A 25,379-nucleotide genomic window follows, 5' to 3' on the forward strand; every position below is an offset into this window, starting at 1 on the left:
AGAAATATCAAACACCCAAGTGTGAAACCTTGTTAAAGGCATGCAGAAGAACTTTTCTCTATACTAAAAGTACCAATACCTCCAGTAGGGTAGGCACTGGGCTAAGTGCTAAGGGTACAGCATTTAGACAGCACCATGCAGAAATGGGCTCTTCTCGTCTGTGAATTTTATGTGTGAGCCTGAGTCAAGGTGGTAGCTTTTTCTCTGACTTTATGCCCTCAAGCCCTGCCTGGTGGAGTCTGGTGGAATATAAGCATGTGACTACCGCTGTGCTGAGTCACTCTGGACTGACTATAAACTAGTGATTTAGGGCCTTGTAGATAGAATTCTAAGACGTCCCCAAGACTCCCCACCCACTGGGGTCTACACCTTGTATAATCTCCAGCCAGGACTGTGAATATGATGGGTTCAGTTATTAAGTTCTGTTCTGTTCTATGATTCAGTTACACTGTATGGCACAGTTGACCTAAAGATAGGGTGATCACCTGCTTGGGCCTGACCTAATCACACTAGTCCTTTGAAAGTACAGATTCCCCCCAGGTGCATTGGCTCACGCCTGTAATCCCAGCACTTTGGGAGGTCGAGGTAAGTGGATCACCTGAGGTTGGGAGTTGGAGACCAGCCTGACCAACATAGAGAAAGGCCGTCTCTACTAAAAATACAAAAAATTAGCCGGTGTGGTGGTGCATGCCTGTAATCCCAGCTAGTCAGAAGGCTGAGGCAGGAGAATCACTTGAAGAAGTGGAGGTTGTAGTGAGCTGAGTTTGCACCATAGCACTCCAGTCTGGGCAACAAGAGCATAACTCCATCTAAAAAAAAAAAAAAAAAAATTCTCAGCTGGGTGTGGTGGCTCACCCCTATGATCCCAGCACTTTGGGAGGCCAAGGCGGGTAGATGATGAAGTCAGGACATCGAGACCATCCTGGGCAACATGGTGAAACCCTGTTTCTACTAAAAATACAAAAACTAGTCAGGCGTGGTGGCATGCACCTGTAGTCCCAGCTACTTCAGGAGCTGAGGCAGGAAAATCACTTGAACCCAGGAGATGGAGGTTGCAGTGAGCCGAGATCTTACCACTGCACTCCAGCCTGGCGACAGAGTGAGACTCCATCTCAAAAAAAAAAGATAGTACAGAGTTTCTCTAGAAGAGGACATCATAGATGCAAAGCATGAGAGGAAATTGCTGGAGGAAGTGTTCTCCATTGTGGACTTGAAGACAGAGGAGCTACATGGAAGGGATCTAAGAGGGGCCTCTGGGAGCTGAGAGTGACCTCCTGCTGACAGCCCAAAAGAAAACAAGGGCCTTGATCCTGCAGCTTCAAGGAAGTGCCCTTCTGCCAACAATAATGAGCTTGGAAGAGGACCCTAAGCCCCTGACAAGAACCACAGCCCTGGCGAACACCTTGATTTCAGCCTGAGGGGACCAAGGGGGAGAATCCAGCCACACTGTGCCCAGACTTCTGACCTATGGAAGCTATGATGGGTGTTGCTCTAAGCCACAAAAGTTTGTGGTAATTTGTTACATAGCAATAGAAAGTGCATATGGTTGTTTTCAGAAGTGGCCTCCTCATATCTTGACTCAGCGTCACCAATTCCGTTCTCATCAACCTTCGTGAAGACCTGCCCCAGCAGAGCCAGTCATGGCCTCACTGTCCCCTGGAAGTTCCATCCTTCCTGCCCTGCCGCTGTAAATTGTTGACCGCTCGTCTTCCCTCTGCTCTCCTTCCTCCCACCTGAATTGCTGGTTTGCAATAAAGTTTTGCCCCATCTCCCCAGCCCCACAGCTGACCCCATCAGTCTGGTCTCATTCACTTTTGCTTTCCTTAGCAGAGCAATTTTCATGCAGGACATGGAACAGGAAATGAGCCTTAAAGAAGTGAGGCCTGGAAATAGGAGTGCCAAAGAGAATGGTCCCTGGGTGCCAGAAGGTCCCCCACGCAGGTGGTTCTGGGCTCCCCTGTTTTGACACCCTGGGGCAATGCCCTTGCCCCCTCCTCCTGCCTTCACTTTGACTGTGGCCCTGCTGTTCTCCACCCACTCTCCCAGCTCTTATTAGATCCTCCTCTCCTCAGTTCTTTCCTTATCTTGGAATGTTCTCTTCTCTCTTCATCTTAACATACTGACTCAACCTTTCAGCTTTCTTTCTAGCATTTTTTTTTTTCCAGGAAAACCTTGTCCAGCCACTGCCCTGGTATTCTCACAGGGTGGCACAATTGCAGTCTTACATTTCTTCTTGAAATTATTTGACTGCATCTCCCCCACTGTGCAGGCCTTGAGCCAACTTCCTGATGGCAGAGCCTAGTTTGCTTCACTAGCCAGTGCTTGGTGCAGGGACTGGCACCTGGTGGCTGGGTTTTCAGGGTTTGTTGAGCGAGCTCCCCCAGATCACTGTGTCTCTCCCTTGGCCCACTCCTCTGCCTAGCAGAGCACATCCCAGCTCCTCTGGACTGACTCTTCCCTACTGGGAGAGAGTGGCCAAGAGAGGGCCAGTCTAAGAAGCAGGGGCCAGCAGGAGTTGGTGAAGGGCAGATGATGCCCTGGAAATCTGCAAGGCTGCTCTTTCAGGACTCCTCTAAAACTAGTAGGCCCAGCTTCATTCGGAGATGAGACAGTGGTGGAGCTTGTGGGCTGTGGAATTTTACTGTCTGGGCTCAATTCCTGTCCCCCCCCTTGTCTCTGTGACCTTAGGGAAATGGTTTTTACCTCCCTAAAGGTCAGTTTTCTCACCTATAAATGGAAATACAGTAGCACCCACCTCATGGGAGAACTCCCCACTCTCCATCCACATGAGATAGTCATAGCAGCTGTTTGTTGAATGTTCTCCATGTGCCAGGCACTGTGCTCAGCACTCTACAGCAGTAGTGCCCACCTCATGGGGAGTACTTCCCACTCTCCATCCACATGAGATAGTCATAGCAGCTGTTTGTTGAATGTTCTCCATGTACCAGGCACTGTGCTCAGTGCTCTACCAGGCCATCTCCTGTAAGCCTCTCCACAACCCTATGTGGTGACTGGACCCAAGTTTAGAGAGGTTCTGGGACCTCCCCAGAGATCTCCTTAGTGAGTAGTGGGGCAGGATTTAGGTCCCCATATGCCTGATGTCTCTGCCTCTCCTGCTGAGGACAAGACCCTAAGGTCCTCTCCTCTCAGACATCAGGATTTGGAAAATCTGGGCAACGGTGAGAAGGGCAATTTGGACTTCCTGGATGGTCCTGCTTTTCTGTTTATTAACCAAGAGCTGTCTCCCCTTCACGCGGTTCTGAGAGGTCACCTTAGCTCAAGACTTGCCATGTTGTTATATTCCAGAGCAAGCTTCACAAGGCAGTGGACATGTGCATCAGTCTGGACAAGGAGATCTTGCTGAGGAAAGAGCTACTTGAAAAAATTGAAAAAGAAACGCTACAAGTAGAGGAGGTAGGAGAGGTCCAAATGTGGTATTTCTGATGTTTGTCTCCTTGTGTTTATAAGCGCTTGAGTCAAGGTCCGCCAAGATCTAAGCCACCTTGCTGGTTTATCTAGAAAAGCTTAGACCATAAAAATCAAAACAGCTCTGGGCCATCAAAGCACAGAGTAGCACCTGGAGACCTACAGTTCAGGTGTGTCACATTTTACTGCTGGGTTAGGTTCTAGAGTCAGCTCAGAAAACAAAAATTTCATAGAGTCCAAATAACGTTTGGGAATTCCTTAAGTGACCCATAAAGTACAGTATTCAAAGTGTTGTGTCCACAACCCCATGAAAAATGTTCAATGCATATAGTAATGTATCTGATGGGAAAAAAAATACACATGACAAAATAGAACGTTTGATGTAAAGGAGAGACAGAGAGAGGTCATAACCATATGACATCTCACCCGGTACCCAGGCTGGATGCTCACAGCCTGAGTAGCCTGTAGCAGAGACCATCTGAAGAACCGCAGACCTGTGGCCTCTGTCCTGGGCTCACTCCAAGGCCTGTGGTCACTGTGTGAAGAGGTGGGTGGAGGAGTCTGAGCTCCCTGCCTATCTGAATTGCTGTGTACCTCTCATTACTTTGCTGAGCATTGCTAGCTGAATTTCCATATGGAATGAAATTCCATTCCATAAATGTACATAGGATGTAATGCAAAGAGAACTTTTTGGGGAGGGCGCAGGAGAAAGAGTGCTGGACTCATGATCAGAAGGCCTGGCATCAGGTTTGGTGCTGCCAATTTCTAGTCTTGAACAAACTTTTAAATAGATGGGACCGTTTCCACGTCTGTGAAATAGATCTATTGCCCTTAGTGTAGTGGCTAGAGAGGACCACATATAATGACGCTTTGTCAACCCCTAAAACTGTTTGTATGATTATTAATGTCATTGTCTTGTGTGGGCCTAAAGTGTCTCCCTTAGTGTGTGTGGCCCCAAATTTGCCTACAGTGGCCCCAAAGCTACAGGATTATTAACGTCTAAGTTTTGTCACAGCATACACATTATATTCTTGATGGAGAACTAACACCTTCTGGGAAAAAAAAAAGAACACCCCGTCTCAATACAGAGTGGCAAGTAACAAAGTTAAAGCAAAAACCCGTAAACTCTCTTAATGCAGAATTGCTGTGGTTCTTGTTTTTCCCTTGGGCTGATAGTTATTAGATTACAAGTAAAACTTAAAATTGATTTTGTTAAAGCCTGGCATTTACTCTTTAGTATATTGTAGCTTTCTTATTAACATCTTGCAAATAGCTTTATTGGGATTCAGTTTATATACCATATAATCACCCATTTAAAGTGTATGTTTCAGTGGATTATGATATATTTAGAGTCGTGTAACCATCAGCACAGTAATTCTCGAACATTTTTATCACCCCAGAAAGAAACCCTGCACCCATTAGAAATCCTTCCTCATAGGACAGGTGCGGTGGCTCCTCCTGTAATCCCAGTACTTTGGGAGGCTGAGGTGGGCAGATCATTTGAGGTCAGGAGTTCAAGACCAGCTCGGCCAACATGGTGAGACCCCCGCCTTTACTAAAAATACAAAGATTAGCCAGGCATGGTGGTGGGCACTTGTAGGGAGGCTGAGGCAGGAGGATTGCTTGAGCCTGGAAGGTGGAGGTTGCAGTGAGCTGAGATCGCACCACTACACTTCAGCCTGAGTGATCGAGGGAGACTCCGTCTTGGGGGTGGGGGAGAAGAAAGAAAGAAATTCTTCTCCATTCCCCACCACAGCCCACTCCTGCCCTCCAGCTCTCAGTGGCCACTAACCTACTTTCTACCTCTGTGGATTTGTCTGTTCTGGACATTTTATGTAAAAGAGATTATACAATATGTGGTCTTTTATGAGTGGCTAATCATGTGTTTCTTTTTATGGCTGAATAATATTTCATTGTGTGGACAGACCGCATTTTATTTAGCCCCTCATCAGTTGGTGGACATTTGGGTTTCCACTTTGGGACTATCACGAGCAATCCTGATATGAACATTCTGGTACAAGTTTTTGTGTGGATACGTGTTTTCTTTTCTCTTGGCGTGTTTTCTTTTCTCTTTGACATATACCTAAAAGTGGAATTGTGGTTATACATGGTAATTCCATATCTAACACCTAGAAAAACTACCAATCTGTTTTTGAAAGTGGCTCTACCATTTTGCATTCCCACAGTGTATGAGGTATCCGGTTTCCGTGCATCTCTGTTATTCTCAGGTTTTCTTTCATGGCCATCCTACTTGCCATGAAGTGATATCTCATTATGGTTTTTATTTGAATTTGCCTAATGACATGAAGCATCTTTTCATGTGCTTACTGGCCACTTGTCTCTTTCTTTGAGAAATGTCTAGTCAAGTCCTTTGCTCAGTTTATAAGTGGGTTATTTATCTTTTTAACTTACCTATTGTAAGTTGAAAATACCATAAGTCAAAAATGCATTTAACATATCTGACCTAAACATTATAGCTTAGCCTAGCCTATCTTAATTGTGCTTAGAACACTTACATTAGCCTACAACTGGGAAAAATCTTCAAACACAAAGTCTGTTTTATATAGGGTGTTGACTGTCTCATGTAATTTATTGGATACTGTACTGAAAGTGAAAAACAGAAGGGTTATACCAGCACTCGAAGTGTGGTTTATACTACACGTGTATTGCTTTTGCACCATCTTAAAGTAAAAAAACTTAAATTGACCCATTGTAAGTCAAAGATCACCTGTATAAGGTTCACAAATATTTTCTTCCATTTTATGGATTTTCTTTCACTTTCTTAATACTTTTTTCTGTAACGCAAATGTTTTTAATTTTGATAGAATTCCAGTTTATCCATTTTTTTATTTTGAGCTTGTGCTTTTGGTGTCATGTATAAGAAACCATTGTTTTACCCCATATCATGAAGATTTACTCCTCTGTCTTCTTCTAAGAGTTTTATAATTTTAGCTCTTATGTTTAGGTTTATAATCGATTTTGAGTTGATTTTTTTTTTTTTTTAAGACAGAGTCTCACTCTGTCACCCAGGCTGGAGTGCAGTGGCATGATCTCAGCTCACTGAAACCTCCTCCTCCCAAGTTCAAGCAATTCTCCTGCCTCAGCCTCCCCAGTAGCTGGGATTACAGGCGCCCGCCACCACACCAGGCTAATTTTTTTGTATTTTTAGTAGAGACGGTGTTTTACCATGTTGGCCAGGCTGTTCTCAAACTATTGACCTCGAGTGACTCCCAAAGTGCTGGGATTACAGGCATGAGCCACTGTGCCCAGCTGATGTTACTTTTTAAAAAATGCTTTCTATTAAAAGGGCTAATTAATTTTACCATATGATAATTTTTTAAATAAATATTTAAGAGACAAAGATTACTCAAAAAATGGAATTACCATTAGTTCTAGCAATTCTGCATCTGAGAATATACCCAAAAGAATTGAGAAGGGAATTGAACAGATATTTGTACACCCATGTTGACAGCGCTGTTCTTCATAATAGCCGAGAAGTGGAAACAACCCAAGTTTATCCAATCAATGGATGAATGGATAAACAAATCAAACGAGGTGTATCCATACCTTGGAAAACCACTCCACCTGAGTAAGGAAGGACATTCTGACACATACTACCATGTGTAGGAAACTTAAGGACATTATGTTAAGTGAAACAAGCCAGAAATAAAAGGACAAATACTGTATGATTCCACTTATATGAGGTAGTCAGAGCAGTCAAATTCATAGAGACAGAAAGTGGAATGGTGGTTGCCAGAGGCTGGGAGAGGAGGGATGGAGGAGTTACTGTATAATGGGTACAGAATTTCAGTTTTACAAGACAAAAAGAGTTCTGGAGATGGATGGTGGCGATGGTTGCCCAAGAATGTGAATGTACTTAACGCTGCAGAACTGTATAGTTAGAAAGGGTTAAGATGGTACATTTTATGTCATATAAATCTTATAATTAAAAAAAGACATGGAAATGAATTGAGCCTGATCAAAGTATACTTAAGTACACAATTTTTCACACACAGGAAAACCCTAAGTCATCAAAATAAGTACAACATATTCCTTAATAAAGAAGAAGAGGAAGGAGGGAAGGGAAGGAAAGGGAAGGAGAGAGGAAAGGAAAGAGAAAGGAATGGAAGAAACAACACTGTTTAGACTACACTAGGTGTTTCTGAACTGGATTAAAACATGTTTAGCAAAAAGTCAGAATCTTGTGATTCTCACCCCTCCCCAACCTCTTTGAAAATGTAAACATCGGCCCTGTGCAGTGGTTCACACCTGTAATCCCAGCACTTTGGGAAGCCTAAGCAGGTGGATCACCTGAGGTCAGGAGTTCGAGACCAGCCTGGCCAACCTGGTGAAACCTCACCTCCACTAAAAATACAGAAATTAGCTGCGTGTGGTGGCGGGCACCTATGATCCCAGCTACTCAGGAGGCTGAGGCAGGAGAATTGCATGAACCCAGAAGGTAAAGGTTGCAGTGAGCTGAGATCGGCCATTGCACTACAGCCTGGGCGACAGAGAAAGACTCCGTCCCGCCCCCCAAGAAAAATATTTTTGAAACTCTATTGGAACTGTGTGGAGAGATGGCAGGGCCAGTGAGTTCTCAAAGCAGGAGCTGCTGGGGCCCCCTGGGTGTAACTGCTCCTTTCCAACCCAGGACCGGGCCAAAGCCGAGGCAGTGAACAAGAGGCTCCGGAAGCAGCTGGCCGAGTTCCGGGCACCACAGGTGATGACTTATGTCTGGGAGAAGATCTCAAATGAGGACCTGGAGAAGAGCATCAAGATGTGGGAAAGGAAAGTGGAGATAGCAGAGGTGAGCCACGGGGAGCCCCAGGATGGGCAGTCTTTTATGTCCTCAATGTTTTCATTTAGGATTTTGATCTTTGGGCTAAGAATACAGATGTTTGGATGTATAATTTCTGAAAGAAATCTCAGCAGTTGCTTTAACTATTAAACCAAGATGAAGGATGATTTTTTTTTTAAAGTTCCCCCTTTTGTATTGTTAGGGGCAAGGTCTTCTCAGTTTTCAGGGAGAAACTCTGTAGTAATCATGTGTTTTTAGTTGCCTGTTTTCTTAATGAATTCTAGAAGTCTCTGAATCCCTCTGCACTGGTAATTTAGTAATTGCTACTTTATACATGGAGAAGCCAGTTTTTTAAAAAATGAGATAATGATGGATTTTTAAATATCACTCAGCCTCATTCCCTGCATGTACATAGTTGCCGTGGGTCTTTCTGCTTTTGAACGAATCCTGCAGACTTTGAATATTGTACTGTGTGACAGAAAGCACGCTTGCTCGTGTGAGCTGTGGAGATAAATGGGCAATGGGAAAACATATGCTGGTGTCAGAAGAAAGACAAACACCCAGGCTGCTGTGGCCAGGCTGCAAACTGAGGTCACTCACACCATCATTAGAGTCGCTTAGAAAGCCAGTCAGGTCACTTGGGAAACTGGGACCTTGGTGTTTTCACATCTAGCCCCTGGCTCCCATTTCCTGTGTTACTTTCTCCCATGTCTCCTGTGGCCATTTTGTAGCAGAGAGTAAATTAGGATCCAAACTTGAGCCCCTCAGATCTGGAGCTGAGAAATAGCAGAATCGTGGCAGGAACATGCAATTTCTCACTTCACTGAACAGAAACATGCTCTACAGAAGGATCTTCCGGGTGGGTGCTGCCCTTTGGTGGCCCCTGCACTACATTGTGCATGGAGGGCACACTGCCCCACACAGAGTCACCTGCACCATCACGGGGCTGGACGAGGGTTGCATTCTGAATAGCCACAATCAGTTTTTCCCAAGTGACCTTCTCCCCCGGCTCCTTTATCTTTTTTTTTTTTTTTTTTTGGCAGATGTCCTTAAAAGGCTACCGTAAGGCTTGGAGTCGAATGAAAACAACCAATGAACAGTTGCAGGCAGATTACCCTCATGAGAAGTAGCCAGAGGCAGGCCACTGCTTACAGACCCAGACATCAGCTATTAAAGTAATCAGCTCCTTTCTAGTCACAGGCTCCTCTCACTGTTCTGTGTCTGCCTGGTGTTCCCAACTTCCTGGCCAGGCTGAGCATCACCTCTTGGGCCACATCTGCTCATGGGGAGCGTTTTCACAACCTGGTCCCTGGAACTGTTACCACTGAAAGAACCACAGCGTACTCTAATGGTTTGACACTTGTTAGCCTGCATTTAGTTCACAAGCACAATGAAAGTGACCTTCCCACACATGGAAGTGGGACAGAGGAGGGAGAGCCAGCCCAGTGTGCACCATGGGTGTATCCGTGGCAGCTCTGGTGTGCCACTATCAAAAACAGACACCAAAACAGCATGGTGAATGCCTGGCACCCAGCGTTCTGAGCTTACTCTTCAGTTTGGTGGGGTAGCCCCTGGACTAGATATTACTGCAAAAGAAAACAAGCACGAAGGAAACCAAGATGATTTCTTCTGGCTGATGCAGCCTGTTCTGACCTGCAGAAGACCCACCTTCCCCTTCCTCTCCACCGTAATAGTCATAGTATAAGGGTTGTACAGATGGCTCAGGAGACCTGCCTGATTCCCTTACACCCTTCTCCCTAACATCTAGATCATCTCTAGATGCTAGCTGTGAATGCATGGTGGTCCTTCTTTGTCCCTGGAAGTATGATCCAATGTGGCTCAGTTCAGAATCAGAATATGTCTTCTGTGTCATGGCATTTGGTCCATGGTGGGAGAAAGAAATCAACTTTTCCCAGTGGTGAAGTGAAGATAGGGGAGGGCCGGCCATCTCAGCCGTGGACGTGATCCAGTTGCTGTAGTCTTCCACCTTGGTGTACAGAAACAGGCCGGGGCATGGCTCACCACCGAAGTTCAGGACTCCTCTCAGAACCCACATGTCGAACTGCTGTAGCTGGCACATCACTGGGCTTCCTGGCTCCCCCTGTGACAAAAGACAGAAGGCTTCAGGGCTTAGAAAAACTAGGTTTTGTTGTAAGTCCATCTTGGTGCAATATACTTTTTGTCCTAGAAATGTTTATACTGGTTCTCACTGGAAATGGGGCAAATGATAGGATGCGATTTCAAATCTAGGCAGCCACCCACCATGGATTCCAACAAGATGACTTTTCCTTTTATTATGCAAATTAGCTGTGACTTCTTCGGGTTGCCGATACCTTCCTGGTTCATATTTCATTTTCTTGCCCCTTTCCAGTCCTTTGGCCAAACCCTCCCTCTCTTCTGGCTTCTCATTCCTGAAATGTTGGTATTTGTTTCCGTTCTGGCCTGAAATGCTCACCTTTCCCCTTCTCCTCTCTGCCTTGCTTCGACCCTTAGTTTAAGCCACTTCCTGCCACCTGGCAGCTGCTCACCAGCTGGCTGGCTGTGCTCTTGGTTTTCACCATTCCCAAGGGAGCAGGCCTCTGGGACCTGGGAATTCTGCCACACACACTTTACCTAACTCAAGGTGAGGGAATAGAAGCTTGGCATCCTTAGCTAGATATGGGACCTTGGCAAGTGACCAAATCCTCTCTGAGCCAAAGTGAGAACACAGTTATATGATCCCACTGTAATACCTGGCACAGCACACACTAAATAGAATATTAGCTACCATCCTCTTGATGTCTCTACAAAAGCCATCGTCTTTCTGAAAAGCTGGGGAAAATGGAAAGGCAACAAGGCAATTACTAGGCATCCTTTACCTCACCCACCGCGACCCCACACCCCTAGGTCTCCTCTCAAAGGAATTCCTGCCCCTCCCGTGGCCCATCTTGGTCGGGGAAGAGGGTGGTCATCCCCAGGTTAGCCAGCTGGCTCTGACCTATGTGGCCTGCCTGGCTGGAAGGCCTGGGCAATGAAACGTTGTTCTCATTGTTTAGAGTGGGGCTGCAATTGACCACAGGAAGCAATCTGAACAGACTCAACCACAAGCAGCAGAAAGGCAGAAAAGTGGCCGCCTCAACGGCCCCAGCCCCGGCATTTGTTTTGAGATGGAGTCTCTCTCTGTATCCCAGGCTGAAGTGCAGTGGTGCAATCTCGGCTCACTGCAACCTCCACTTCCCAGTTTCAAGTGATTCTCCCACCTCAGCCTCTTGAGTAGCTGGGGCTACAGGCATGTGCCACCACACTCAGCTAATTTTTTTTGTTTTGTTTTTGAGATGGAGTCTTGCTCCGTCACCCATGCTGGAGTGCAGTAGAGAGATCTCGGCTCACTGCAACCTCCTCCTCCTGGGTTCAAGCAATCCTCCTACCTCAGCCTCCCCAGTAGCTGGGATTACAGGCACCCACCACCATGCCCAGCTAATTTTTGGATTTTTCACCATGTTGGCCAGGCTTGTCTCAAACTCCTGACCTCAAATGATCTGCCCACCTCGGCCTCCCAAAGTGCTGGGATTACAAGCATAAGCCACCATGCCCAGTGGGGTATTCTATTTCAATAAAGCTCCCTTTTTTCCTCGGGATTCACACCAGAACAGAGATGAAGATGAGTGAGAAAAGAAGGGAGCAACTCCATGAGCAGGGCGGCAGGAAGGCCGAGCTCTAAAAGCTGCCGTGATTCCCTGGTGGTTTCTCAGCAGGCCAAAGCCAGACGCATGAGGAAGGCCTTGTGGACTTCATTCTGTGCCTCTCCTTGGACGGAAGCGTGTGCTTTAGTGCGGAACTCTTGACTTTTCAGTTGACTGGTGAACAAGCCCTTATGTGCACCTCACTGTGTCTGTCTAGGACATGGGGGCTCCCTGGCTAAGAATGCCCCCTTCATCAGTCCCATTTGCAGTTTGTCTTAACTGTAGTGATATAGCCAGAGCAAGAAAAGAATGCAATTTAGGACAAATGATTGGATGAATGATTGGCAGATGTTCTGGGCTGTGACATGGTTTTGCAGGTCACTGTTCCACCTGGGCACAGCATATGCGCTTTTCTCTTCCCCATAATTCTGTAGGGGCTGTGACTTCTGAAGCATGAGTGGCAAAGGCAAACAGCTTCAGGTGCCCCTCTGGAGCTACCCTACCTCATCTCCCCAGGGAGCAATCACAGCCCAAAGTGGGGTCTTTGATTGTGTGATCTTTTCCCTTCATGTTCAGCAAAAACCCTAAAAGTGGTAGAATAAAGACCGGATGGGCAAGTGCAGAGCAATTCTGCTTCGTTGGGTTTCGGAGAAACCCACAGGCAGATTCTGAACCTGGTGGTTCATTCCACATGTGGGAACTGTGGCTTTGAAGACCTCTGCACATGAGAACATATTTCCAAGAGAGAGAATTCTAAGGGGACAGGTCACCATTAAATGGCATACAAGCATAATTCTGTTCAAAAATTAACACCTGTTTAGAGGTGTGCCACAGTTAAAAACCAACCTGAACTTTGCAGTTAGATTTTAAAAGATGATCACTTAGAACCTAAGTAGCTTAGGATCTTCCATTGAGTCAAACATACAGTTAGAAATCAACGTCTTTGAAATTAGGATGTGTGGTTTTTTTTTTTTTTGAGACGGAGTTTTGCTCGTTACCCAGGCTGCAGTGCAATGGCGCAATCTCAGCTCACCGCAACCTCCGCCTCCTGGGTTCAAGCAATTCTCCTGCCTCAGCCTCCTGAGTAGCTGGGACTACAGGCACACACCACTACGCCCAGCTAATTTTTTGTATTTTTAGTAGAGATGGGGTTTCACCATGTTGACCAGGATGGTCTCGATCTCTTGACCTCATGATCCACCCGCCTCGGCCTCCCAAAGTGCTGGGATCACGGGCGTGAAGGATGTGTCTTTGAATCAGTTGACTTCAGAGTTGAACTGGCAGCAGTTATTTCTTGAGATTACATAACATGATGGTGCATTCTATAATTGGCAGCATCTTAGATCTGATGAAGTATGACACTTGTTTGATGGAATGGTTGAGGGCAGAATTTTGTTAAAAAGCTGTATCTTCACTATATTTTAACACATTATCTAATTTAAGAAATTGTTAAAATCCCCAACCTGGCGGAGGACCCAGTACAGAGTAGGTACTCAATAGATGTTACACCAACTTTGGAAGGGCAAATTTATTTCTTAGTGAGAGGCAGTCCTTCATGCTTTTGCAATAAAAATGACTTTTAGAAAGAATTATCTGTATATATGTATTTTTTTCCCATTTTCTAAAAATCCTGCCCTTCTGGATTCTCTAGGAAAAAAAAAAATTCCCCATCAGGGTGTCCTGAAGGTTATTTAGAGGAGAGTGGGTGATAAGCCTCTTAGAAAAGCGATTCTAGAGTAGAGGAGAGAAGCTCTATCTGGATATTTATCTGGTAGGCCTAGGTTCTTGTCTTTGCTCTAACTTTTATTCACTGAGTGACCCTGCTAAGCCACACTTTCTCCAGATTTGGATATGAAGGAGCCTGAACCAGTTGTGTGTGACTTCTACACATTGCTTTGGAGGCAGTAAGATAGCCACGTCTGTATAGCCCTCATCTGGGTGGAGGGCAGGACTTCCCACAGAAGAAAAACCCAGTAACTGATAGCATCGGGGGGGAGCCTAGGTTCTGTCGAAGCTAGATACAGCAGCCGCACACTGTAAACCTGCTCAAAGTGTATCTGCCTGTGTGGTTTGGACTCAGACTTTCACACTTTAGCTAGTTAAAAGGCACCTGTGACTTACAAAGCTCCAACATTGAAAATCATGACTGGTTAGTTCATTCAGCAGATTTTTATTGAGGGTGTACTGTCTGCCGAGTGCTATTCACTCCAGAAACAGCCACTAATCCCAAGCCCTAGTCCCTGCCCTCACAGAGCTCCCCATCTAGGGAGGGGGAGTCCCGAGGCTCCCCTGGATGTGACCAAGGCTTACTCTCAACACTTAGCTTCTGCTCCATGATGTTCTTACCAAGCAGACAGTCTTCGTTTCCTCTTTCATGTGGCTGCCGCATTCTGTCTTCTGGAGTTTGTGTAGGGGACACTTGTCAACATCTTTCACGAAGATTTTCCTCAGGATACTCATCGTCATGTGATTTCCTGTCTAGACCATGCAACAGAGAGCCCAGGGATTATTAACGAGAAGGCAGTCTGCTAAGTCAACACAATTCCCAGTCACATAGCCAAATGAGAGTGAAATTTTTTTTTTTTTTTTTTTTTTTTTTTTTTTTTGAGATGGAATCTTGTCCTGTCACCCAGGCTGGAGTGCAGTGGTGTGATCTTGGCTCACTGCAACCTCTGCTTTCCAGCTTCAAGCAATTCTCCTGCCTCAGCCTCCCAAGTAGTGGAGATAATGGTGCACACCACAATGCCCAGCTAATTTTTGTATTTTTAAGAGACAATGTTTCACCACAGTGGCCAGGCTGGTCTCGAACTCCTGACCTCAAGTGATCCACCTGCCTTGGCCTTTCACACCTGGGATTTCAGGCATGAGCCACTGTGCCCGGCCTGAAATGTTCTTATATATCCCTTTTCTTCATAGAAATAAGAACCTGTGACTGAGTTTTTACTGAAAACTACCTCCACTTTGAACTTGAATGTATAAACAAGCAGAGAATACTCTTCCACCTCTTCTAGAGAGTATCCATTAAAGGTGGCTTAGACAAGAGGACAGTCAGCTGTAGTTCAGGGACTAATCCGCTCGCCCCTCCACAGCCTTGTACTCATTCCAGGCTGTCCATTGCCTCTGGACTTCCAATTTTGGTGTAGGGCTAACAGTTAAAGGACCAATGTGATATAAGAATGGCCACTGGCTGGGCACAGTGGCTCATGCCTGTAATCCCTACACTTTGGAAGGCCGAGGTGGGAGGCTTGCTTTAGCCCAGGAGTTAGAGACCAACGTGGGCAACATAGCGAGACCCCGTCTCCACAAAAAATAAATTTAAAACAATTAACCAGGCATGGCGATGTGCCTGTAGTCCCAGCTGCTCAGGAGGCTGAGGCAGGAGGATCACTTGAGCCCAGGAGCTCAAGGCTACAGTGAGCCATGATGGCACCACTGCAATGATAAAGACCCTGTCTCAAAAGAAAAAAAAAAGGAGTGGCCACAGAAAGGGCAAGCTCTCAGAGTCTTGACTGATTAGGTGAGGGTTTCAGCCAAACTCTAGAACCTCAAGCAAGCTCCTTTACTTATCTATTTATTGACAGAGTCTTGCTCTTGTCACCCAGGCTGGAGTACAATGGCTTGATCTCTGCTCACTACAACCTCCACCTCCTGGGTTCAAGTGATTCTCCTGCCTCAGCCTCCCAAGTAGCTGGTATTATAGATACCCGCCACCATACCCAGCTAATTTTTTTTGTATTTTCAGTAGAGATGGGGTTTCACCAGGTTGTTCAGGCTGGTCTTGAACTCTTGACTTTAGGGGTTCCACCCACCTTGGCCTCCCAAAGAGCTGGGATTACAGCCGTGAGCCACCGTGCTTGGCCGCAAGCTCCATTATTAAATAAGGATAGGCCCTAGATTGGATTATCCAGGTCACCCCCACTGCCAGCACACACGCAGCCTCCTCTGGGAGGAGGAATGCCTTAACTGCAGATGTGGGATTCCATCCTGATACCCAGCAGTTCTGCAAGACTGGTGGTGTATGCAGCTTTTTGCCAAGGAAGCAGATGGACCGGACCAGGTTGCTGAAATGCATCGCTGTGTCTGTCTTCAGGAGGGCTATGTTGTTGCTCATGGAGTTGTTATCAAAGTCCTCATGGATGATGATGGTATTAACTGGATACTCTGTGTGACCAATCTTCCTGGGATCCATGTTACTTATACCCACCATAACAACAATGTCCTTCCTAGAGAGAGCAAGGGAATCTTGAGAAGCCAAAACACCAAGGAAGCTTCACACTTCCATGTTTTCCTATTTATATTTGTTTTTAGCCTGGAACACTCATCCAGTTCATATTCCCTGTTAATTCTTCCTCACCCCTTTGGACTTAAGTTTCTAGGAAATCTCTTATGAGCCCCTAGGCTTGCGCCCTCTTTTTTGAGCCTGCAGAACCCTGGAGATTCTTCAATCTTAACACCATTTGCCCCCCGACCAAAGATAATCTGTTAACATGTTATTGCTGATGAACTGCTTTTCTATGAATAGGTTTTTGTTTGTTTGTTTGTTTGTTTTTACATATTGTAGTTTGCAAAAGTAGTAGTTGCTGTTCTACGAAAGATGTCATCTTGACTCCTGCTTTTAGTACTTGACATTTTAAAACAAGCATCTTTCCTTATATATTCTGTAAATATATTTTGGAGAAATTGAAGTTCTAATAACAATAGAATTGAATTGGGTGTTTTCCCTTTCCCCTCTTGGGAATCACTCAAGAAACAATGAGAATGAGGAGCAAATATAAGCACCATAAAACCAAGAGACACTGGAGAATCTCAATCTCAGAGTCAAAGGAAGGGCTGATGAAAGGAAGGATGGCAGGTGTGCAAGAGTTATAAATGACATTGACTGCCACAGAGCTCAGAAAAAGCTGGTCAAGCATGTTCTCAGCAAAAAAATGAAAAGAAAAGAATCAAGACCATCACCATAATGAAGGCCACATCAAAAGCAGCATAAAGAAAAATAGGGCCCACAGAAAACACAATTGGGTCATTGAGAAATGTGACCAAAATGAAATGAAAATTAACAAAGATTTTTAAAGGCTTGAGAGGAAAATGACAGATAAGGTAGTCACAGCAGAACCAGCCACCACGAAGATAGCAACCAAAATGATGAAACAGGAAAAATATTTCAAGATATAATATAAGAAGACTTTTCAGAACTAAGACTTGAATCTATAGTTTGGAGAAAGTTAACCTATCTCCAATAGTGTTGAGTGTCCACTATCATTATAGTTTGAAGTAGTTAACACTGAGACATAGTCCGATCAGGTCCCATTGGGAAATAAATGTTCTACTCAAATAAGGTAAATTGAGGTGAGTTTAATAAAGGGACTCTTTACAAAGAGGTCTAGGCAGAATGCACAAGGACAGCACTGGGCACTACATGCTATAGACAGTTCCTGCTGAGGTTACAACACTGTTTTGACACTGCCTCTGGGCTCTATGTGAGGGGAGGATGTGATCAGACAGAGCTGTGTAGAGTGGGTCACTGAGCTGGTAAAGCAATCAACAGCCAATATGCAGTAGCACTCAGAGGAATAAGGACCCTGACTTTACTCTCCACATTCCCTCTGATCTCTTGCCTCTTATGTGCATGTTGGCCAAAACCAACTAGAGTCCAGAAGGCAAGAGACACCACTGGTATAATCCATACAGGTGAGCTTCCTGGGGCCTGGCAGGGTAGAAGAGTAGAGTGAATCTTAAGGGGCAGGTGGGGGAGATCCAGCGCAACTAATAAAGTTGCTGGACTTGAGTGACAAAGAAGGAATCCTTGGACATCTAGACCAACAAAGATGAAGCCACCTTAATTAAGTTTGGGTCTGATCAAAGTACTGGGATTATAGGTGTGAGTTACTGCGCCTAACTGTTAGGCGATTTTAATTCACCTCTGACAGTCTAGGACAGACCAAGTAGACTTCCTCGTCCAATTTTATATATTAAATTATACACCAAGCACGGAGAATGAACTTTTTAATTTACCTGTGAAAAAATATTCACGTAGACCACCCATAGTAGTAGACAGGACAATCTCAACAAATCCAAATAGATCACCACATTGTATGATTCAATAATGTTAGAAAACAAACAAAAAACCCTAACACCTGGACATTTGAAAACTCTGTCTTGGCCAGGCGTGGTGGCTCACATCTATAATCCCAGCAATTTAGGAGGTCGAGGCAGGCAGATCATGACATCAGAAGTTCAAGACCAGCCTGGCCAATACGGCAAAACCCTGTCTCTACTAAAAATAAAGAAATTAGCTGGGCATGGTGACATGCACCTGTAGTCCCAGCTATTTGGGAGGCTGAGTCAAGAGGATTGCTTGAATCTGGGAGACAGAAGTTTCAGTGAGCCGAGATCACACTGCTACACTGCAGTCTGGGTAACAGAGCAAGACTAAAAGAAAATAAAATTAAATAAAGCTCTGTCTTTAATAAAAGCCTTGAGTCAAAGAGAAAATTTTTAAAAAAAAGGAGAAGACTAGATAGAAAATAGCCATAAAGAAAACACTACATAGAAAACAATTTCTATGAAGGGCTAGTTGGCAGTAGCATCAGGATTTTAAATGCATGTCTTTTTTTAGCCCCATCTTTCTGCTCCTGGGTTGTCTACACTACAGTATACTTGCATGTGTGTGAAATAATGTGTGTACAGGTATGTCTGTTGCAGTATTTTTGGCAGTAGTAAAAGACTGGAAACAGCCCAAAGTTCCATTAATAAAGGAGCGTATAGTTACGATAATTCCATGACAGGCTGCCATGCAGCTGATGAAAAGAATGCATTCGCTCTTTATGTACCAATAAGAAAAGGTCTCCAAAATTTATGATAAAGTGAAAAAAATCTGTGAATGAACTAAGGTGTATGGTGTGCTATCAGTTGCATTGTGGGTGTGTCGGGGGTGTGTTATGAACTCAATTGCATCCTCTTGAAAATTTGTAGGTTGAAGTCCTAACCCTCAATTTGACCATATATTTGGAGATAGGGCCTTTAAGGGGGTAATTAAGATTAAATGAAGTATAAGGCTGGGGCTGTAATCCAACAGGACTGGTGTCCCTATAAGAAGAGGAAGAGAGACACCAAGAGTGCACAGGCACAAAGGGAAGGCCATGTAAGGACACAGTGAGAAAGTGGCTGTCTGCAAGCCAAGAAGAGAGGCCTCAGGAGAAACCAAATCTACTGACACCTAGATCTCAGATGTCCAGCTTCCAGAACTGTGAGAAATACATTTCTGTTGTTTAAGCCACCCAGTCTATGATATTTTGTTATGGAAGCCTAAGTAGACTAATACAAGGGGAAAGAAAATTCTCTGTCAATAGATATAAGAATCAATATAGCCAGACCTATAGTACATAGATATCCATTGAGTATTTAAGAAGAAATAGCCAAGAAATCGGTGACAGAATGTGGCTCAAGGGAAGAAAACTAGTGACTGAGGGGTGGGGGAGGGAAGGAGCCACTTTTCATTGTACATCCTTTGGTTTCTCACGAATATTTTACTACACACATGTATTTCTTTTTTTTGAGACAGAATCTTAACTCTGTCACCCAGGCTGGAATGCAGTGATACAATCTCTGCTCACTGCAACCTCCACCTCCCAGGTTCAAGCAGTTCTCCTGTCTCAGCCTTCCAGTTAGCTAGGATTACAGGTGTGTGCCACCATACCTGGCTCATTTTTGTATTTTTAGTAGAGATGGGGTTTCGCCATGTTGACCAGGCTGGTCTCAAACTGTTGACCTCAAGTGATCCTCCTGCCTTGGCCTCCCAAAGTGCTGGGATTACAGGTGTGAGCTACTGCACAGCCACACATGTATTTTTGAATTTTTTTATTCTTTTTTATCTCTTATTTATTTATTTACTTGTTTACCTGTACATGTCAAGGAACGTACATGTATTAAAAATACAAATCCTATGTTAAACTATTCACCAGCTGCATAATATTCCATGAAGGATTTATATTATAATTTATTTAGCCAATTCGTTATTATACTCTCTCCCCCAATACTCTGTGCCTATATGTAATTATATATTACGTACTATATATTACATATAATATTGTATGCATATATATTACATATACATATATTACAATATACATGTATATTACATTTTAATAGAGCATATAATTACATATTTAATACACTATATATTATGTATAAAATATATTTATATGTATAGTGCATATGCAAATTATAATTTCATTGCAATAGTTGGACAGTAGGTTTCTTTTCAGTGTTTTCTGTGTAAATAACCATCCTGGGAACAACTTTGTACATAAAAATTTTCCAGTGGTTGAAATTATTTCCTTAATGTTGATTCCCAAAAATGAAGCTATTGGGTTAAAAAGTGAGAAATATTTACCAAAAACATTATTTTAATAACATTTATGATTCTCTGGTTTAAAAGAATGAAGATTTGTTGTACAGAATTTGCAGAATACAGAGAAGCTAAAAGAAGAAAACAGAAATTGTGAGTTCTGAGCATTGAGAGATAAGCACTCTTAAAAGCACTTCTGTATTTTCTTCGAGGCTTTTCTCTGTGTACATGTATTTATGGCAGTAACGTTTGCACAAGAGTTTTAGGGTAAGGGCTCCTATGGACTGGCTAAACAGGATGAGCGTTGGGGACTCTGGTGTGAAGAGCCAGTGCCTCTGTGATGGCAGTAAAATCAGAGTGAGTATCCCACCTGCATTGAATGGAGGACTCATCATTTCATGTTTCATTGCAAGGCCAGCAGTCCTCACAGCAGAGATCAGCCTTGGCAACTGGTGATTTTAGGGCTCACAGCAGAGCAAGCACTGAACTGGTAAAAAGCCCTGTCCCCCAGAAGCCACCTTTCAGGGCCTCCCCAGGCTGAGCAGGAAACAGAGCCATCCCCACCCTCACCCCCGGGGATGCCGCGGGCCCCAAAAGCAGGGGCACTGGCCTGTTCTGAACAGCAGATGCGATGCTGAGGACCCAGAACTCGCTGAGGATGCAGCCGAAAGCCAGATGTGTGTACTGGGAGTCCTGCAGCGACACCACCCATGGGAACTCCATGCTGTTGACCAAGGCCTCCTCAGGGTCAGGACCATAGAAAACGGAGGCTTCCTGGACGCCACAACCTGCGAAGTGGGTGCAGGGCCTCACTGCTGGGGCAAGGAGACCTCAGGACCCTCTGTCCTGCCAGCAGGCTGTCTTGATCATCACTAACACTACCTGAAGCCCCCATTTCTTTCTTTTTCTCAGTGTGTCTTCTTCACTGTAAAAGATGCTTGGTGGCATCTTTGAATCCCCTCCCTGGACAGTAAGGACCACTTCATTTTCCTGGATAATCCCCTTCTGTGCCACACGTGCAGCTAAAGTCAGAGGGAGGAAAGCAGCACACTCACTGGTAGAAGAGTGGAGAAGGCCGAGCAGCACCAGCAGCATCCCTCGCATCTCTGCCATCCCGAGACCCACAGCGGGCACTGTGGGCAGCTGGGGAAACAAAACGCACTGACTCCATCTTCTTCCAAACACATGCGGGCTTTTCCGAGACTCTTTTCTATCCTCTTCCCACACACATGCGTTCCCTCCCCAACATCAGAGGGTCTCCCTCTTTCTACCAACAAAGGTTCCAGGATGTAGGGCTCTGACCTATCACATCCCTAGTGCTTGGTTCTGTGCAGTCAAGAGGCGGGACCAGTTGGCCCGCACCGCGCTTTGTAAGATGGCCTGAGGAGAAAAGGCAGCTTACTCTTGTCAGTTTCCTTCTCAATCCAGCCCAAGACCCTGTGCGCCCCAGAGAGTTGGGTCTCTGAAAAGGGCTGCTTTTTGACTCGTGGAATTCAACCCTTGCCTTAACTCTGTAGCCATAAAGTGCTGCTGAAAGAAAAGTAGAATTTTAGTGGGAGCCCACCCTGGGGTTAACACTTCTGCTGTGGTTTTACCATTCCTACTAAACCCTGCTGACTAAAAGAACACCAGGGCTTCTGATCACTGTTAACAGCCTGTTTTTGTTGTTATTTGTTTATTTATTTATTTATTTGAGACAGAGTCTCGCTCTGTTGCCCAGGCTGGAGTGCAGTGGCGTGATCTCAGCTCACTGCAACCTCTGACTCCTGGATTCAAGTGATTCTCCTGCCTCAGCCTCCTGAGTAGCTGGGATTACAGGCATGTGGCACCATGCCCGGCTAATTTTTGTATTTTTAGTAGAGAGAGGGTTTCACCATGTTGGCCAGGCTGGTCTCGAACTCCTGACCTCAGGTGATCTGCCCACCTCGGCCTCCCAATGTGCTGGGATTACAGGTGTGAGCCACCACACCCAGCCAACAGCCTGTGTCTTTACATAGGAACAGGCCCAGCATTAAGCTCAGTTCATTGGCACAACTGCAGTAGGAAGTAGACACTCTCATTATTGCCATTTTACAGATTCAGAAACTGATACTCAGAGACATGGAGTAGCTGGCCCAAGGTCACACAGCTGTCAAGCAATGCACAGAAGCCCAAGGAACCCATGTGCACGGTTCTAAGTCACCATGTTCTACTCATGACACTGGATGCTTTTCGTCCTCAGAATGATCCTCAGAGTTCTTCCATGAACTGATACTGCTCAAGGAGAAATGAACTCACGCTGGCCTTACACAGTAGAGTTCAACAAAGGGATTTCTTCTACCACCTTGGGAAGAATGTTCCATTGTGGCATCATGGTTACTATGGCAACGCCAAGCCTATGTCTGGACATAGGGACTTAGGAGGAGCTAGGATGAAAGGCCTCCTTGTTGCCTAACCTCGGAAGGGCTCTCCTGGAAGCCAGGCTCTTTCCTAGTCTGTCTGAGAAGATCCTTTTTGCTAGATCACAAAGTCCTCTCTGGTCATAGCCACGGTCTGTCTACCCCACTCAGTGCCCACCCTGTGTCCACACACGCTTGTCAGACTGGACTGAGGAAGCCCACAGCTGTGGCGGGTTTGGAATTTCCAGCCCCCATCAGCATCTTACACTCCCAGTGTGGTTTCTTTCAAACAGCCGAGTTTTCTTTAGCCTCTCAGTTTCCGGGTCCAGTCGAAGCTACCAGACCGGCTCTGCCAAACCAGAGGCCCAGATGGGATCTGCCACCCCAGCCACTGCGACTGGCTTTGGTTTCAGCCCAAATGCCAGGACTAGAGAAGTGACGACAAGGTTGAGGTAAGATGTAAGTCCACGGAGCCGCAGTGGAAGGGTGGACGCTCAGGCCGCTGGTGCAGATGCTCAGCAGATCCTTACTGGATGGGTAGATGAACGACTGATGGATGGCAGGGAGGCTGGTGAGAAAGTGAAGGCTGGCCGGGCGCAGTGGCTCATGCTTACCATCTCAGCACTTTGGGAGGCCGAGGTGTGTGAATTGCTTGAGCTCTGGAGTTTGAGGTCAGCCTGGGCAACATGGTGAGACCCTGTCTTTACCAGAAACACAAAAATGTAACCAGGTGTGGTGGTACACGCCTATAGTCCCAGGTACTCAGGAAGGTGAGGTGGAGGTTGCAGTGAGCTGAGATTGCACCACTGCACTCCAGCCTGGGTGACAGAGTGAGACCCCCATCTCAAAAAATAAAAAAAGAGGTCCAAGGGGAGTACCTACCTCATTCCCCCGTGGTTCCCCTGATGTCCTGCCAGCTTCACCACCCTCCCTTACCTTTAACCCTGTGCAGGGTCACGGGTTGGGAGGGACGGGTTGGCTTCTGCTACAAGAACAGAAAATTTTTGGCAGTGGGAGAAGTGGAAGTTGATTCTTCAGTTTGTTCCACATCACACTTCTCAAAGAGCTGTATTTTTAATTTTTATTTTTTATTGTTTTTAGAGACAGGATCTTGCTCCATTGCCCAGGCTGGAGTGCAGTGGTGCAATCATAGCTCACTGCAGCCTCAAACTCCTGGGCTCAAGTGATCCTCCAGCCTTGGCCTCCCAAGTAGCTGGAACTACAGGCTTGTACCACTAGGTCTGGCTAATTTTTCATACTATGTTTTTTTGAAGAGACAGGGTCTTGCTGTGTTGCCCAGGCTGGTCTCGAACTCTTGGTCTCAAGTGATCCTCCCACCTAAACCTCCCAAAGCATTAGCAATTATATAGTTATGTGCCACTACACCCGGCCCTCAAAGAGCTTTTATTACCATACATTTCCTCACTCGCAATCCCCAGTCATCCTGGTAGGATGAAGCGTTTCCTGAACTTTCCAGGTGAGAACATGGTGGCTCAGAATGTGTTTGTCATTCCTTTGTTCTTTGCTTAGTACCTGTATCCATATGGATGTATGCCTAAGCTCTATATTAAGTATGTGTGCAGTTTCTCTAGGAGTAGGATTGCTAGGTCACAGGACATGTTAAGATATGCCTAACGTTATAAAAGAATGCTGAGTAGTTTTCTAATGTGATTGCTCAGATTTGCACTCCTACCAGCAATGTATGTGGACTTCCATTTATTCACCCTCTCTCCAACTTGTTATGTCAGCCTTATTTTTTGGCCAACCAATTGGGTACAAAATGATATCGTGTTGCTAATTTGCCTTTCCCTGGTTTCTAATAAGGTTTAGGATATGTCCCCATGTTTATTGGGTGTACAAGTTGATCTTTGTGTCTTTTATTTTTTTTTCTCTGTTGGGTTGCTTGCCTTTTACTTATTGATATGTAGAAATTCTTAATGCAGTTTGCACGTTGTTTTTTCTTCTTGTCAGTGTGGAGCTGCTCATGCAGTCTGCATGTTATTCATAATATGCATTGTGATTATCTTTCGAATAGCTCACAATTTGTGGCCTGTACTTTTTCTTTCCCTCCCTTCCCTCCTTCCTTCCCTCCTTCCCTCCCTCCTTCCTTCCCCCCTTCCTTCCTTCCCTCCTTCCTTTCTTCCCCCTTTCCTTTCTTCCTTTCCTCCTTCCTTCCCTCCTTTCCTCCTTCCTTCCCTCTTTCCCTCCCTCCTTCCCTCCCTATTTTCCTCCTTCCCTCCCTCCTTCCTTCCCTTCCCTTCTCATTCTCTCCCTCCCTTCATCCCTCTCTCTCTCTCTCTTTTTTCTTTCTTTCCTTCTTCCTTTTTTTGACAGGGTCTCACTCTGTTGCTGTCTGGAGTACAGGTGGTGCCATCAAGACTCACTGCAGCCTCAACTACCTAGGCTAAAACCATCCTCCCACTTCAGCCTCCTGAGAAGCTGGGACTGCAGGTGCATGCCACCACACTTGGATAATTTTTTATTTTTTGGAGAGGCAGGATATCATTTTGTTACCCAAGCTGGTCTCCTGGACTCAAGCAATCTCCTGCCTCAGCCTCCCAAAGTACAGGCATGAGCCATCACACCCAGGCCTGATCTCTTTACGGTGCTTTTGAATAAGCAGAGTCTTAATTTTCATGAACTCACATGTATTCATCTTATTCAGTTAGGGCTCTTTGTGTCTTAAGTAATTCTTTCCGCAGCCATAAAAAACAACGAGTTTGTATCCTTTGTAGGGACATGGATGAATCTGAAAACCATTATTCTCA

The 25,379-nt window shown here is 45.3% G+C and overlaps 2 protein-coding genes and 1 long non-coding RNA gene across 11 annotated transcripts in view; 2 read left to right on the plus strand and 1 right to left on the minus strand.

The window, feature by feature from the left end:
- The window catches only part of CFAP263 (cilia and flagella associated protein 263), a 35,003-nt gene extending 15,658 nt beyond the window's left edge, over window positions 1-19,345 (plus strand). For 2 of the 3 annotated variants that reach the window (XM_002760980.5, XM_078357842.1), the window contains 3 exons: window positions 3,307-3,414; window positions 8,078-8,233; window positions 9,268-13,475. In XM_002760980.5, coding sequence (XP_002761026.4) covers window positions 3,307-3,414; window positions 8,078-8,233; window positions 9,268-9,354 — 351 coding nt within the window. In that variant the 3' untranslated portion in view covers window positions 9,355-13,475. Of the gene's footprint in view, window positions 1-3,306; window positions 3,415-8,077; window positions 8,234-9,267; window positions 13,476-18,961 lie in introns of those variants that run through there. The other variant, XM_078357841.1, reaches the window with a different exon arrangement.
- Window positions 9,577-22,536, minus strand: PRSS54 (serine protease 54). Of its 2 annotated transcripts, none has more exons than XM_078357840.1 (7): window positions 22,416-22,536; window positions 21,636-21,760; window positions 21,289-21,376; window positions 20,844-21,021; window positions 15,851-16,109; window positions 14,233-14,364; window positions 9,577-10,325 (listed from the first exon to the last, which is right to left on the minus strand). In XM_078357840.1, exons 3-7 carry the CDS (start codon window positions 21,344-21,346, stop codon window positions 9,801-9,803), a joined length of 1,152 nt encoding a protein of 383 aa, XP_078213966.1. In that variant the 5' UTR covers window positions 21,347-21,376; window positions 21,636-21,760; window positions 22,416-22,536; the 3' UTR covers window positions 9,577-9,800. The 2 variants fall into 2 exon arrangements, with proteins under 2 accessions (XP_078213966.1, XP_017822247.5); XM_017966758.5 differs by having other exon boundaries at window positions 21,636-21,763.
- An 80-nt stretch (window positions 22,537-22,616) lies between these two features.
- LOC128928100 (uncharacterized) overlaps window positions 22,617-25,379 on the plus strand; it is a 39,109-nt gene continuing 36,346 nt past the window's right edge. For all 6 annotated transcript variants that reach the window (XR_013530231.1, XR_013530228.1, XR_013530232.1 and 3 more), the window contains exon 1: window positions 22,617-23,063. This is a non-coding gene — a long non-coding RNA (uncharacterized LOC128928100). The remainder of the gene's footprint in view (window positions 23,064-25,379) is intronic.

Source organism: Callithrix jacchus, chromosome 20 (assembly GCF_049354715.1).
Source record: "Callithrix jacchus isolate 240 chromosome 20, calJac240_pri, whole genome shotgun sequence".
In the NCBI taxonomy this organism is placed as follows: domain Eukaryota; kingdom Metazoa; phylum Chordata; class Mammalia; order Primates; family Cebidae; genus Callithrix; species Callithrix jacchus.

Excerpts from the sequence above, each read along its gene's own strand:
- PRSS54 (XM_078357840.1), bottom strand. The coding sequence starts at position 21,346 with ATGGCAGAGATGCGAGGGATGCTGCTGGTGCTGCTCGGCCTTCTCCAC. Across the intron at positions 21,022-21,288 it reads CCTTCTCCACTCTTCTACCA|GTTGTGGCGTCCAGGAAGCC; the intron begins GTGAGTGTGCTG and ends CCCACTTCGCAG. Across the intron at positions 10,326-14,232 it reads AAACGAAGACTGTCTGCTTG|GGGGAGCCAGGAAGCCCAGT; the intron begins GTAAGAACATCA and ends CTTTTGTCACAG.